A 15,220-nucleotide genomic window follows, 5' to 3' on the forward strand; every position below is an offset into this window, starting at 1 on the left:
ATATCAGTTTCGACCGCACAGAGAATTTGCCACATCTGACAGGAAGTATCCGAGACCAATAATAGCTCATCAAAACTTGTTTTCCTTAAGATCACCTTGCGTTCGCTCTAAAAGTGGTTCGATGAGAAGCTTTTAACAGATTTTAGAGTTACGTCAAAATGTCGAAAACGCCAGTCACACGGCTATTTACAGATGTGCGCACATTGCAATACAGTAAGGTTTAGCTGCTTTGCAAGACCATCCTTGTGACGCAGTCCGGGCCTACGACATACTAAAGTGCACAAGCACCTGGCTCAAAAAGAAGGATCCATGACAAACAAACACTTTATTGTAAAGCGAAAGAAAAAAGCGCTGCACACAAAAAACTAGGCCTCTGCCTGGGTCTCCTCGAATTCCCCCTCGTCCTCAGGTGTGGACTCCTGGTACTGTTGGTATTCTGACACCAGGTCGTTCAAGTTGGACTCTGCCTCGATGAACTCATACTCGTCCATGCCCTCTCCAGTATACCAATGCAGAAAGGCCTTGCGGCGGAACATAGCTGCAAAAAAAATAATATATCAAGCAGGCCGGGTCACACTCCTAGAACTGTCCCCGAAAATGCGCTGTCCCAGAAACTCGACAGCAATGGGTACCTACAATGAAAGCATGTGCTTTTAAGAAGCACTTTCAAATCAAACACGATGGTCACCTGTAAACTGCTCGGAGATCCGCCTGAAAATCTCTTGAATGGCTGTGCTGTTCCCAATGAAAGTAGCAGACATCTTCAGACCTCGAGGCGGTATGTCACAGACAGCTGTCTTTACGCTGTTCGGGATCCATTCAACGAAGTGACTCGACTGCTTGTTCTGGATGTTGAGCATCTGGTCATCGACTTCCCGCATGCTCATTTGGCCTCTGAAGACTGCAGCAACTGTCAGGTAACGACCGTGGCGGGGGTCGCAAGCAGCCATCATGTTTTTGGCATCGAACATCTGTTGCGTCAGCTCCGGCACAGTCAGAGCCCGGTACTCCTGGCAGCCGCGGGACGTGAGTGGAGCGAATCCAGTCAGGAAGAAGTGGAAGCGAGGGAAGGGCACCATGTTAACGGCCAGCTTGCGAAGATCAGCATTCAGCTGCCCAGGAAATCTGTGAGGAATGGGACGGTGCTGATTAGAAGCCCGCTTAATTCACAAGGGGAGAGAGAATTTAGAGGTATGTTGGGCGCTCTTGTTTGGGAACAGTCAGAACAAGATTGTGGTAAGATTGTGGAGCAGCTACAACGGTCAGTGGAGGCATCTTGTAGAATGTCGCGATTGTTGCGCGCTGTTCATTCAAAGCTTTTGAATATCGGGTCATCAAATTTGAAATTCAGTTCTCTTCACGCCAGTGCAGACAACGAAGCCCAATGAAAGAACGAACTCATGAAAATTTCAGAAGTGACATAGTTTACACTTTGCCAGTCTGTTCTAGAGAACATTAAAACTGCATGCCTGTTATTTGCCTCAGCCAAATTACAACGGCGGAGAAACAAACCAGCTTCAGTAAGATAACATGATTTCTTCGGTTGCTGGTTTCGATTCATTGGCAAAATCACAAAAAATAAAAATGGATTCTTCACGTGGTCACTGCTTCGTATCCAGCTTCAAAGGTTATACAAATTACTACATTAGGAGAACATCGATGGGTATTAACTTCACCGGTCTGCCGGTTGTCGTGGCACTTTAGAATTATGTGATCGTTCTCCAGGCCCTAAACCACCATCTCCCAACAATGGCAACCAGTATTTATTCCATACTGACTGCTCAGCAGGCTAATGTTGTACTCTGCTCCCAACGTCCTCAGAAAGTGCCACTATTTATCGAAGAAAAACTTCCATACCAAAACGTGGGAATTTGTATTCCCTTTTCCCAAAGAGAAAACGGGGATAACTGATTTCAATATACGTGATGCTTTATATGGAGGTCCTGTACGCTAGGATTAAGGAGCTGAACGAGATAAATGTGCGCTTTATAAAGGAGAAAAAGTTCAAAAAGTATTCTCCACTGACACACACCTAAATTATTTCCAAGAGATTTGAGATGTTTGCTTTTGAACAGAGTAGTTTTTCATCATTTACAGCGCGAGGCCTTAATTTACCTTTTCGCCTCATGGGTTTTTTGAGGTACAGTGGTTAAACACGGCCATTTTATTCCCAATGTGTGCAATCGCATGCCGTAGATTAGGCGCCGCTCCATTATTCCCGACGACAGCCGCCTTCTCGTTATTGCTGCCGCTGCCGAATTCACTTTCCTTGAAGTGCTTTTCAAAGCTTCCTTGAGCAGCTGCTTGGCTGGCTATAGCAGGTGCGGTGTTTGTTAGTTTTTATGCGGACGGTGAGGGTGCTTTTATTTGCTTTCTTGCTCGTCATTGTATTTTCTGAAAATATTGCCACCACATGCACTTCATACATGGAGATTAGCTGTAATGTATTACTCTAAATATTTTGTAAAAGACCTTGGCGACCGCAGTCTTTGCAGTGCTTGTTCCATATTGAACCGATCACTGCCGTCGGAACTAGCAATTCGGCGGATGGTGTCGACCTCTTTGGGCTCTTTATGAACATGCATGAGGCGCTTAAGTGACCCCTTGAACGAAGCTGAGAAATACTTACCTCAGGCATGTGGTCACACCCGACATCGTTGCAGAAACCAAGTGGTTAAGGTCTCCGTAGGTGGGAGTCGTGAGCTTCAGCGTCCGGAAGCAAATGTCGTAGAGTGCTTCGTTGTCGATGCAGTAGGTCTCGTCGGTGTTCTCCACAAGCTGATGCATTGACAAAGTAGCATTGTAGGGCTCGACGACAGTGTCCGAAACCTAGAGGTAGCCGCAGGAAGAGAATGAGAACTTTGTGCATACCGACTAATCAAAATTCAAGGAAGGCGCCTTATAAAGCAAGGCCGAAATGTCATGTTTGCTTTGTTTCAAAGATGCTGAAATTGGGTCCTGCAGATAATGTCACACACCTTTGGAGAGGGCACTACACTGTAGGTGTTCATGATGCGATCGGGGTACTCTTCACGGATCTTCGAGATGAGCAGTGTGCCCATGCCAGATCCAGTACCACCGCCCAGGGAGTGGGTCAGCTGGAATCCCTGCATGCAGTCGCAGGATTCCGCCTCCTTGCGCACAACGTCGAGCACCGAGTCCACCAGTTCAGCACCCTCGGTGTAGTGGCCCTTGGCCCAGTTGTTGCCAGCACCACTCTGACCTGAAGGGGCAGGTTGTGAAAGGCGTATACTTGCACAAACTGTATTCTGAAGAAAATCAGTACTGGAATATGCAATAAAGGAAAGCCACTATCCAAACACACTTCACACAGCAGCCAGAAAGGCAACAAAAATTGACTTAAGTGGCCTGATGGCCATAGCCAATAGGGGGATAAACACCGCATTTCATAGGTAAAGTTAAGTTTGGATAATATTAGGATGCTGTTACGTGTGAATTAATTTAATTAGTTTTCAGGCATGTAAAGACTATAACAAGTGATGGCTATGTTTCACTCGGCCTTCAGAACTCAATCTCGGCACTAAGTCACTCTGGTAAAAGAGCTATGTGGCAGACAAGACGAGGACAGAAGGAGGCTCTCTGCAGTACCCATCTTTTATCGCTGTCCTAATTTTTTTTGCACTCTGCCAGATTTCTCCCGCTGAGGACTACATCCAGTCATTAATATGTCACATACCCGTTTTGCTGGAGTGATGTGGGGCGTTGTGTTCTGCGGTGTAGCAACTGCGGATAGAATCTTAATTTGGAAAAAGCACATATATTGCCACTCTCGTACTTACGCCCGTTTCGCTGCACATTAAAGTCGTGTTGAACCTTCAAGCTTACGCGTGAGTTTTGGGGACCCTTCTAACGGAACTTATAAAAATGACTTCATATTCAACTCAAAGGCATAGAAGCAGAAGTAGAAGAAAGAGGAGAAGAAACAGAAGCGAATAGTTGTAAAAAAGAATCACCTTGTCGTACAAAGGAACCACCTAGTCGTACAAAGAAAGTACTTAGTGGTACAAACGAAGCACCTAAACGCACCAGCAGCCACCACCGCTAATGCTTTCGCATTTCTTCAATGCAGCAGACTGCAGTCGTCTCAGAGTTTTTGAGAAAGTTGTATGCATGTTAATTCTTCCTTGGGTGTTCAGCTAATGCCAAGGAATTACAGCTTTCAACCGTATTTGTTTTAGCAGCTGCCATAAAATGGTCCAAGAAATGTTCGTTTCCGGCCGGCTGGCTGATGACGGTAGGAATTGGGTTCATCGATGGTGGTATGAGCATCCGAACTGTGGTGACGTACTAGTGGATGTCATGCGCGCGTCAAATGCGGGAAGGGACGTTCTATAGACGTATCCGGGAACTTATATCCTAATTTTGGGATCCGAAGGACGTCTGAATGTCCGGCGTGGACGTACGTAGGACGTTCATTCGGCCGCCTTTATTTTGCATGGGATGGTCCCAGGGATGTCTGTAGTTCGTATTCGGGATAAAACTATATACCTCCATCGGAAGTCCTAACGTTTGGTAGCAGACGCCCTTCGTTCATTCTTTGGACACCGGTGGTCCATTGGGTGGGTTGTGGAGCGCTGTGTGCGATTCCAGGGCCGGAATAAGAAAAATGGGGCCCTGGGCTAATGCGCATGCAGGCCCCCTTTCCCTATACCGACAACACCCTGTAGCCTGCTGCGCTACTGGAAAATATGCCATTTCATTTTAATTCCACCAAATTAAAAAGAACGAAGTGCGATCAACGGGATTATTATTGTTGTTATTATTATGAGGGAAACAACAAAACTTGATGAAACGCGTGCGGTTGTAAACACCAACATATATGTTCACTTTGTGATTAATATCTGCATTCTCGTTTCAGCAAAGGCTAGGCTTTAAGGAAAAGTTTAGTGCACTCAAAACGAACAAGAACGTAGAAAAGACAACGCAGCTCAGATGTCGATCCTTCTGAAGCTAGGCTTCGTTTGCATCACTAAGTTTAATCCCGTGAGGAGACACATGGTTGTATCCAAAACATTCTTTATTAAAATTCAAGCATCAGACTGCAGTAATCGTTACACACGTTACTCTGAAAATATGCAACAAATATACACAATACTTAAGGCAATACAACACCATAAGAATGCACTAGAATACAGGTGAAAATTACCAACTGCAATTACAATACATTATTTGAAAATATTTTGTTAAAGCTAGTACACCAAATAAACGTGGCACTATCAAAAACAACAATAGTACAGTTCTCTATAAGCACGCTAAATATCACAAGAAGAACAAACAATGAATATTTGCATATATTGAATTATACTGCTCAGCGTTTCATTGGCCACGTGGAGGCTGGGAGGCGACACAACGAACTTATTGGAATTATTCATGTAGAAAGAAAGCCATGCACTGGGCGGAAAAAACTATACTTATGCTGCTTGGTGGAGGTAGCGAGTAGAGAGATAAGCAACGCTCAACACAGTTGAAGTTAACAGCTTGCGGAAGTTTCCGATAATGCGACGGATGAAAGAATTTGAAAATATATGTTCACGTCTGCAAACAATTCAACAAGTCATGGCTCGCATTGTACTCGGCTACAGAACACAATCTCTCCAGCGAGTCACTACGTAAAACGAGTGACAAATGACATGAACACAGGGGAGGGAGAGCCGCCTGCTGTGCTCATATCCTGTGTTATATCTGTCTTTAATATTTTTGTTTTATGCCGGATTGTCCCCGCAGACGGCCGCCTCCCTTCCTTGTGTAATGCGCCACCTATGCGTTTTGCTGAGTGATGTGGTGTTGTGTCAAAGGCGGATGGAATCTTTTGTAGCGAGAGCTACGCTAGACTATAGCCAGCGGCCCATTTCGGGTAAGCGTGTCTAGTCACTACTGCGCATGAACCACTAGTTGCACCGAGCCATAGGTGTTCCGCCGCTGCGTCGCGCCACACCTTTCTTAAAAATTCATTTTCAAGTTTTCTTTTTTCTTGTTTCCATCCCGCCTTTATCCATTCGATCTAGCGTCCACCGAGAGATATGGACAGTTGCTTCTCCATTTCCTTTCCTCAAAACCGAGCAAAACAAGTGAGCCGCCGGCGCTCATTTGGTGCATTGGTGTTGAAAACCTAGAGGCCTGTGGCTCGGTGCTACTAGTGGCGCATGCTCAGTAGTGACTAGGGAGCGAGAAAGAGAGAAATATGCGCGGTGAACCGCGCGTTGTGACGTTATGTGCTTCCTCTGAGCATCGCCACGGCGAAATAGCAAGTTTGCGGCCAGTAAAGCCTTCACTTTAAAACCCCACTTGATTGCCTTCCGCACTTTGGATATGCAGCGCGTCCACCCTGCCTCTGTGGCAGGTTGCAGTTGATGATCGCGAGAGGTTGATCACCCAATGAACGCTGCGGCCTATTACTGCAGTGCCGCGTGTCCACCACGAAGTTATCAGTGCTAATGTATTCAGAGACCCGCCGCGGTGACTCAGTGGTTAGGGCGCTCAGCTACTGCTCCGGAGTTCGCGGGTTCGAACCCGACCGTGGCGGCTGAGTTTTTACTGAGGCAAAACGCTAAGGCGCCAATGGGCTGTGCGATGTCAGTGCACGCTAAAGATCCCCAGGTGGTCGAAAATATTCCGGAGCCCTCCACTACGGCATCTCTTTCTTCCTTTCTTCTTCACTCCCACCCTTATCCCTTCCCTTACAGCGCGGTTCAGGTGTTCAACGATATATGAGACAGATACTGCGCCATTTCCTTTACCCAAAAACCAATTATTATTAATGCATGCAGCCCACATGTCTTCACCATCGTCACGTAACTCGAAGGGCGAGTGAAGCGTCCACTGACCCGGGGAGCCAGTTTACGCACTTCCTTAAGCGTCTAGAACGGTGTCCACGTCAATGAACACATTGAACGCCGACAGCTTTTGCCTTGTATTTCCTCGATTAACGGAGCTAATTCCGATTCAATTTAATTTCGAAATGGCCCATGTGTTGCCTCTCTCGTAATATGCTCTTTTCACGGCGCACTACATTCTTGATGAACCACCAAGCTTGCGTCTCAATCTTGGCGGCCTAGGTTTCGCAAGGAACTGATGAGAATGCTCATATTTCAAACTCGAAGTACTTGATTGCGTGGCTGTATTAAACTGACTGCCACTCGGACTGGATTATACTGAGCGAGGATTCGCTGCGCGTACAGAGATGTGGGTACAAATTTAGCCAGTTCTGCGCTTTAAAGATTAGTCTGCACTGTGCGCTCTTGTGGGTGCGTTTATGTAGTAGATTTTAAGCCGAGAAGCCCCTTACCGAACACAAAGTTATCCGGCCGGAAGAGTTGTCCAAACTGTCCCGAGCGGACGGCGTCCATGGTTCCCGGCTCCAAGTCAACCAGGATGGCCCGAGGCACGTATTTACCTTCTGAAACAAAAAATAAATATCACTTAGCGGCAACAAAGATACCGTGCAGTTATTACAAGTACCTGCGTCACAACAAAGCCAGTTAAAGAAAGGAAATGGAGCGCACCAACTGTAGGTGTCATAGCAAATAAAAGCGGCACTACTAGGCCCTTCCGCCACCTCCCGGCCTTTAAACAGATGATCCAGTTATATTTAATAATAAAATATTTAAATATCTTTCAGCAGAAAAACAGAAGGTGAAATGTTGATAGATAAATTGAGATGGATCAAAATGATGTCACTACATTAACGTCCTGTTGCGACTCCTGTTTCGATTCTGTTCCGTATTACTAAACAAACGGTGTCCTATATGGGATTAACATTCCGAATTCTGTACATGGGCTGTCATCAACGCAGTAGTGCCGGCCTCTGGATAAATTTGCACCACCTCGGGTTACTTTACGCGCAATAAGATCGCAGAACACACGGCTCTTTATGGTCTCGCCTCCATAGAAATGCGTCCGCCGAATCATGGATGTCATGATCGAGTCCCTTCCAAATGAAGCACAGCGGCGGTATTAGCAAACATAGAGTTAAAAACTCCTTACAAACTCACTGCAGCAAGAGGAAACGTAGTAGAGGGGAGACGTACTATGTCCTCGTCAAACCTGACGAGGGAATTCAAAACCAGCGTTCGAACCCCACCGCGGCGGCTGCGTTTTTATGGAGGAAAAACGCTAAGGCGCCCGTGTGCTGTGCGATGTCAGTGCACGTTAAAGATCCCCAGGTGGCCGAAATTTTTCCGGAGCCCTCCACTACGGCACCTCTCTCTTCCTTTCTTCTTTCACTCCCACCTTTATCCGTTCCCTTGCGGCGCGGTTCAAGTGTCCGCTGATATATGAGACCGACACTGCGCCATTTCCTTCCCCCAAAACCAATTATGATTATTATTATTATTATTATTATTATTATTCCAAACTCATTCGCGTTGTGAACATTCATTGCCTATGAGAAAAAAGGCTTTGGTCAAGAACCTTCAATCTAATCCCTGCGGGACTTGTGGCAATGCAACCTCAAAAGCTGCAATGGCCTAGCATAACATGCCGCAAGCAGAAGAGGTCACTAGGCGTTGCACTTTGACCTGACTAGATTTGCGCGATCGGTTGTAGAATTTAAAGCTTGAAGAGCAAAGGCCTGCCGTTGAAGAAGCTCCATTGACAGGCCAGATATCAGCTTAACAGCACAAACAGCGCTATTAAGGCAGGAGCGAGAATAAGGGACAACCATACACACAGCGTTCGGTTTTGTCTTTCGCTTGCTGTTTCTGTTGAAGTCATGTGCCAAACGGCCCGGAAAATTTCCCTAATGCTTAGCAGTGCGAAACAGCCGCAAGGCAAGATAAACTCGACGGGGAAGCTTCAAAGTGAAATTATCAACCGAAATACAGCCAGACGCGTACCGGAGGCCTCATTGTAGTAGACATTGATGCGCTCCAACTGGAGGTCCGAATCACCATGGTACGCCCCGCTCGGATCGATGCCATGCTCATCGGAAATCACCTCCCAAAACTGCAGACGGGGAAAGATTTCAGTAATTAGAGTGGCGTCACATCGCGCAGTGGCGGCAGTCAAATCATATTTAGATGCTGTAATTCACAGCGAAAGCAACATATAACTGCTACAGTTCCACTTGTCAACTGGTTTTTGTAGTCAACTCGTCAATTGTCATCGATTCTCACCCGCCATGTGTCTTGCTGATGGCGGAAAACCGGAAGGGCCTAAGATCGCTTGAGGCTTTTGGATTGCATCATACGCGAAAACTAGGTCGCGCGAAAAAAAATTCCGTCAAAGAATCTTCGCCGATCGCTTTGCGGCAGTCATTTGCCATAAAACTGTTCCATGTCACCTCACCGCCAAGACCGATTGTCTCGAATTTTTTACAACCGGGAATAAAGTCTGAGCTATATGCCATAACACAACAATATCTCAACGCTCTCAAAGCGCGAGCAGTAATTAAAAGGTCAGAGCGAAAGGAGTGGTCAAGAACAAGAGCCTTCGATGAGCATTAGCTAGGGCTCAACATTGTCCAACGCAAAAAGGCCACAACTTAGAACGAAAGCAGTACGTCTGCTAAAAGCCGCGACTGCTTTACAGGCAACTGCTTTCGCCCGTATCCTGAAACGAGATTCTAGTACGTGGCGTTTAGGACGCAACGTAATCACCAACGTAAAAAGCGCCGGGACCGGCACTGGGACCGAAAGGCAACCGCGATCCCCTGAGCCGTGAAATAACCCGCGAGGTGGTAGAGGTGGCTTACCTTCGCCCCAATCTGGTTGCCACACTGGCCTGTCTGAATGTGGACTATCTCGCGCATGTTCGATGCCACTCCGAGACTAAGCTGTCAAGATGCCGACTGCCTGCCCGGGTCAAGGGTCCACGTATTTGTAGCCTTGCGCCGCATCAACGCTCACTTCTTCCTCAACTCTGTTCCTATGTGCACGCGTGTCAACTCAATAGCGCATAAAGTAGTGCCGCAGCCTGTTCCTGCCATGGTAAATGCGTTTCAGAGCTTATATATAAGGCCTTCAGTTCACGTACAGGATGCCGTGTAAAGGATATGCGCCGTACAACGCGAACTATTTTTCGTTTCGCAAAGCTTCCGGCACAACGGGGTTCTCTCAACTGGCTCCAGGGGCGAACTCGGCCTCTTCTACTTTCTTTTCTCGGTGCTCGAAGTTGATTTCGCTCGAAAGAACTAATGTGCATTCTGCAGCATAATCTTTTCACTTTTCTAGCCTTTCGATTTGTGCGCGTGCGGTCGGTTCTAAAGTTTGAATGTTACCGACCGATTGGAAAACTTTACTTCATCATCATCAGCAGCAGCAGCAGCCTGACTGTAGCCCCAAGAGGTTAGGGACCTGAGTCCAGGGCCTCATTATCTGTTCCAATCGGGGTTGCCTGGTCGATCAGTCTGCGCTGGTCATCCTGGTTTGAGCTCTCGAAACAGTGGCTTCCCATTGGGAGCAAGGGGTTGGGTGTGGTATGAGAGGTTGGGTTGGGGGTTTGGGTGGGTCATTATCATCATCGTCGTCATCAGCCCGACTACGCTCACTGCAGGAGAAAGGCTTCTCCCATGGCTCTCCAATTATTCCTGTCCTTTGCCAGCGGCGCCCACCTTATGCCTGCAAACTTCTTAATCTCATCCGCCCACCTAACCTTCTGCCAAACGTTGCCAGGTTCAGATTGGGTGGCTATGCGCCAATATATGCCTGGTGAACAGCAAGCGATGAACACAGACAATTTGCGCAGAAATTGTTCATTCGGGCAGTGATTTTACTAGGTGTAATGTTCGATACTTTTGATGGATCATGCAATTCTTTAGTAAATGTGGATTCACAATACGGGCCTCTTGCCGTTCCTTGGTCCGGGCGGAGTTCTGCTTTCGGTGCGTTAGGCATGCACACTGCCCGCGGACAATTGCCTGATGTTGGTGAACGTAGCACGGTGACAGGCCGTGCGTATGCCTAATCCACTTACAGCCGCTTGCTCCGACCTCCAGCATCACAGGTGCTGATAACAGGATTAGACATGCGCATCACCTTTCACTGTGCGACGTTCACCAACATGGCAGCCAAGGATCCGGGGTCCGCCGTCAGAAAAAAGGATATCGGAATTTCTGCTGGAACCCCTGGTGCGCAGATAACCGGGGCCAATGTACCCTGTCCACTCACTCCCCCACCGTGGGTACGTACCATTCAACCAGAGGCCAAAATCATCATCATCATCAACCGGGGCCAGGCCAGATACGGGCCAGGCGCGAACTTAACGAACTGAAAGTAGAAAGTCACGCGAAGCCTGTTTCAAGACACAAAAACTGGTCTCCAGATTTTCTTTTTAGTAATTGTCGAGTTTAACGTCTCGAACCGACACATGGGGTATGAGGAACACCGTAGTGGAGAGCTGGAGAATAATTTAGCCCAAATGGGGATCTTAACATGCGCCACATGTCACTGCAGCACACGGGTATTTTTGTATTACGCTTCCATCGAAATATGGCCGCCGCGGCAGGAATCGAACTGGCGACCTTGGTATCAGCAGACGACCGCCAAAGGCACTGCGGCGTCTCCGATATGGGGTTCATCGTGTAAACAGACCTTAACATAACGTAAGAGGAACAAACTTGGAGCCTTCCTCAATAGCCATGGATATCCGCATACCTAGTGTACAGAATTAAGCGAAAAATGGTTGCATTTGCGCCTTCCCCGTGCTGTGCATCAAAACAGGTGTTTAAAATAACTTCCTGTGAATTAAACATCAGGCCCCAGCAGCAAACCAGACAATTCCTTACCAGCATTTGTAACGGTGGCAAGCTGAGTGCGATTTGGTACGGGCCTCCTTACGTTCGAAATTGTTCATTAACTGGATTAAATATGCTGAGTATTTTTTTGTGAGAACACGACTGTGACCCCTCTCTCGCGAAATTCAGTACATACAATTTTAACAGCTTTTCAGAGTATGTTGCACAGCTTGCGCATTGCTTCCCGGGTTAAGGCTTCCAAGGTGCCGCAGCATCGAGCAGGCGTTTCCATTACGCTCGTCCAACCAGGATCTGTTGTAACGATACTCACGAATTGTAAAAACGAAGTGAGTACACAAAAAGAGACGCGACTACAGTGAGGAGAGCAATGGATTTGTCGTAATGTCTTCCCTTCTGCCGTAACATGGGCTTACGTTTTGCGGTGGTATATTTATAAATGCGACACCTACCCAAAACCCGATCTGCGCTGAATAATTATAATAATTGGTTTTTTGGGGGAAAGGAAATGGCGCAGTATCTGTATCATATATCGTTGGACACCTGAACCGCGCCATAAGGGAAGGAATAAAGGAGGGAGTGAAAGAAGAAATGAATAGGCGCCGTAGTGGAGGGCTCCGAAATAATTTCGACCACCTGGGGATCTTTAACGTGCACTGACATCGCACAGCACACGGGCGCCTTAGCGTTTTTCCTCCATAAAAACGCAGCCGGTCCGGTCGGGTTCGAACCCGGGAACTCCGGATTAGTAGTCGAGCGCCCTAACCACTGAGCCACCGCGGCGGGCATCTGCACTGAAGGAGTAGGTGATTTGTGGTCAACCGTCTTTGGTTGTCGTTGGTCTCGCAAGGTTAATGACTCACTCCCATAAAGAGGGGTCAGCTCAGAATCCGTCGAAGGCCAAGAAGTGCGTAAAAAGTGTACCTTATATTTTTTAAAGGAAATTTGAGTTTTTAGAGATGAACACATCGCGGAACGTCGTAAACCTCCTCTTCCTCATCTTTGTGTGAATCATGAGCTTGCCGTTAAAAAATATAAACACTGATCGAACAGTTCGTTTATGCGGTTGAATGTAAGTAAATAAATGTTATTTGAGTCATTAATTCGTTGTGCTTACCCAAATGAAGCTTTAGAACTTACATACGCTCGGAGTGCCTTGTGCTTGTCAGTGAATGGAACGAGGAAAACGCTACGGACGAGGATGATGAGCGCAGTGTAGGTCGTAATTTCTAATCTGTAGCATATTTCCTTGCCATGAGATGCCTAACATTTCCTGTATACTGAGAAAGAATTTGATATATATATATATATATATATATATATATATATATATATATATATATATATATATATTTATATATATATATATATATTTCATTTAACTTACCTGCTAATAGCTTAACGAGGGTCTCGGTTCTGGCAGTCTTGATGCCATAGGTAGCTTAAGAGGGCTCTCGCACAGTTTCCGCCCTCGCCGTTAGATGACGTTCCACGTCACACTCGCGGTTTTACAGGACGTGCTACGTCCGCCGCTATGGTCGAGGGTGGCGCTGGTGAACACTCTCAAGGTTCGCTTACACCCAGTAAACATAAATACCCACGAGAGCAGCAGATTGGACAGCCGTCGCCGTAGCTCAGTTGGTAAGAGCACCGGACGCGATATTCGGAGGTCGTGGGTTCGGATCCCACCGGCGGCATGGTTGTTTTTTCTGCTGCTTTATAAGTAATTTTCTTTAAGCACTTTATTATTCTAAGTACTATAATATCCCACTGATAAGCACAACACATAAAAAAAAAACATTCCCCTGTGCACCTTGGTTTCGGTGACTGTTAGCTCCCTTCATAGGTTTGTCAAACGGGCCCCTCATTTCATTTAACTTACCTGCTAATAGCTTAACGAGGGTCTCGGTTGTGGCAGTCTTGATGCCATAGGTAGCTTAAGAGGGCTCTCGCACAGTTTCCGCCCTCGCCGTTAGATGACGTTCCACGTCACACTCGCGGTTTTACAGGACGTGCTACGTCCGCCGCTATGGTCGAGGGTGGCGCTGGTGAACACTCTCAAGGTTCGCTTACACCCAGTAAACATAAATACCCACGAGAGCAGCAGATTGGACAGCCGTCGCCGTAGCTCAGTTGGTAAGAGCACCGGACGCGATATTCGGAGGTCGTGGGTTCGGATCCCACCGGCGGCATGGTTGTTTTTTCTGCTGCTTTATAAGTAATTTTCTTTAAGCACTTTATTAATCTAAGTACTATAATATCCCACTGATAAGCAGAACACATAAAAAAAATTCCCCTGTGCACCTTGGTTTCGGTGACTGTTAGCTCCCTTCATAGGTATATATATATATATATATATATATATATATATATATATATATATATATATATATATATATATATATATATATATATATATATATTCAAAGTTGAAAACGCTTCATTTAGCCATAGATTTATTTTGAGTCGACGTTTCGGACAGAGCCTGTCCTTTCTCAAGACTGAAGTTACAGGGGTCTTCTTCCTCTTCTTACGGAGTTGGCACTGGCACACATGTACGACACATGAACAAAAGAAACAAACGGTGGCAAAGAATACTAGAAAAGATACAGATAGAAAGGGAAAAAAGGGGGAACAAATAAAAAAGAAAAACGTGTTGTACCCCGCCGCCCACCTCGAAGCCGCGGGGAGCCGACCCCGGACGAGGGAAACAAAAAAAAAAGGAAAACACGGAGCGGGGGAGGATAATGGCTACCCATCAAGGCAACAGAGCGGCGGCGTGTAAGGTGGACAGGAGCAGACGGTGGCGGGATCGCCCTACACACAAAAGTTAAAGACGCGTGCACTCGCGTGCCCCGTACACAAAGAGTAAACAAATAAAAAGAAAAAAATGCAGACAGGGTCGGAGCTTCCGTCATCTTGAACCACTTCGGCAGCCAGAGCCAAGGCCGAATCAGCGGCGCCGTGAGCTTAACACGGGCCAATCTCGTACTTACCTTCACCAGTAACCCGCCTAACGTAAACAAAATCCTCAGAAAACATTTCAACATCCTCGAACAAAGCGAGCGCCTCACCAAAATTTTCACTGCTCCCCCTCACGTGATCTACAGACGACCAAAAAACATTAAAAATATTCTTGTACACTCAAAACCAAATAACCAGCCGGTTTTGGGGTGCCGGCCCTGTGGAAAAAGTAGATGCCAGGTCTGCAAACACATACAAACATCAAGCTGTGCAGTAAGCACAGCTTCAGGCTTCAAATGGGAAATTAATGGCAACTTTGATTGTGATTCCTGCAACGTAATATACCTCCTAGAATGCAGTGTGTGCAGTATGCAGTACATTGGACAGACCGTCAACCCTCTACGAATTCGCTTTAATAACCACCGCGCGCATATCTTATCCCTACCCAACCTTCCCTTGTCAAAACACATTAATGAGCGAAACCACCCATTTGATGCAATTAAGTTAACAGTCCTACAGGGTGGGTTCCACAACACCCGGGAAAGA

General features: G+C 46.7%; 1 protein-coding gene across 3 annotated transcripts; it reads right to left on the reverse strand.

Annotated features, from left to right (window-relative positions):
- Positions 1–308: 308 nt before the first annotated feature.
- On the reverse strand, positions 309–10,061 carry LOC144132413 (tubulin beta-4 chain-like). Of its 3 annotated transcripts, none has more exons than XM_077664822.1 (7): positions 9,713–10,061; positions 8,856–8,964; positions 7,307–7,414; positions 2,979–3,223; positions 2,630–2,829; positions 689–1,125; positions 309–538 (listed from the first exon to the last, which is right to left on the reverse strand). In XM_077664822.1, exons 1-7 carry the CDS (start codon positions 9,767–9,769, stop codon positions 366–368), a joined length of 1,329 nt encoding a protein of 442 aa, XP_077520948.1. In that variant the 5' UTR covers positions 9,770–10,061; the 3' UTR covers positions 309–365. The 3 variants fall into 3 exon arrangements, with proteins under 3 accessions (XP_077520948.1, XP_077520939.1, XP_077520957.1); XM_077664813.1 differs by having other exon boundaries at positions 7,307–7,417; positions 9,713–10,059; XM_077664831.1 differs by lacking the exon at positions 7,307–7,414 and having other exon boundaries at positions 9,713–10,057.
- Positions 10,062–15,220: the final 5,159 nt, after the last annotated feature.

The sequence above is a fragment of the Amblyomma americanum genome, chromosome 1, assembly GCF_052857255.1.
Source record: "Amblyomma americanum isolate KBUSLIRL-KWMA chromosome 1, ASM5285725v1, whole genome shotgun sequence".
Taxonomy (NCBI): Eukaryota; Metazoa; Arthropoda; class Arachnida; order Ixodida; family Ixodidae; genus Amblyomma; species Amblyomma americanum.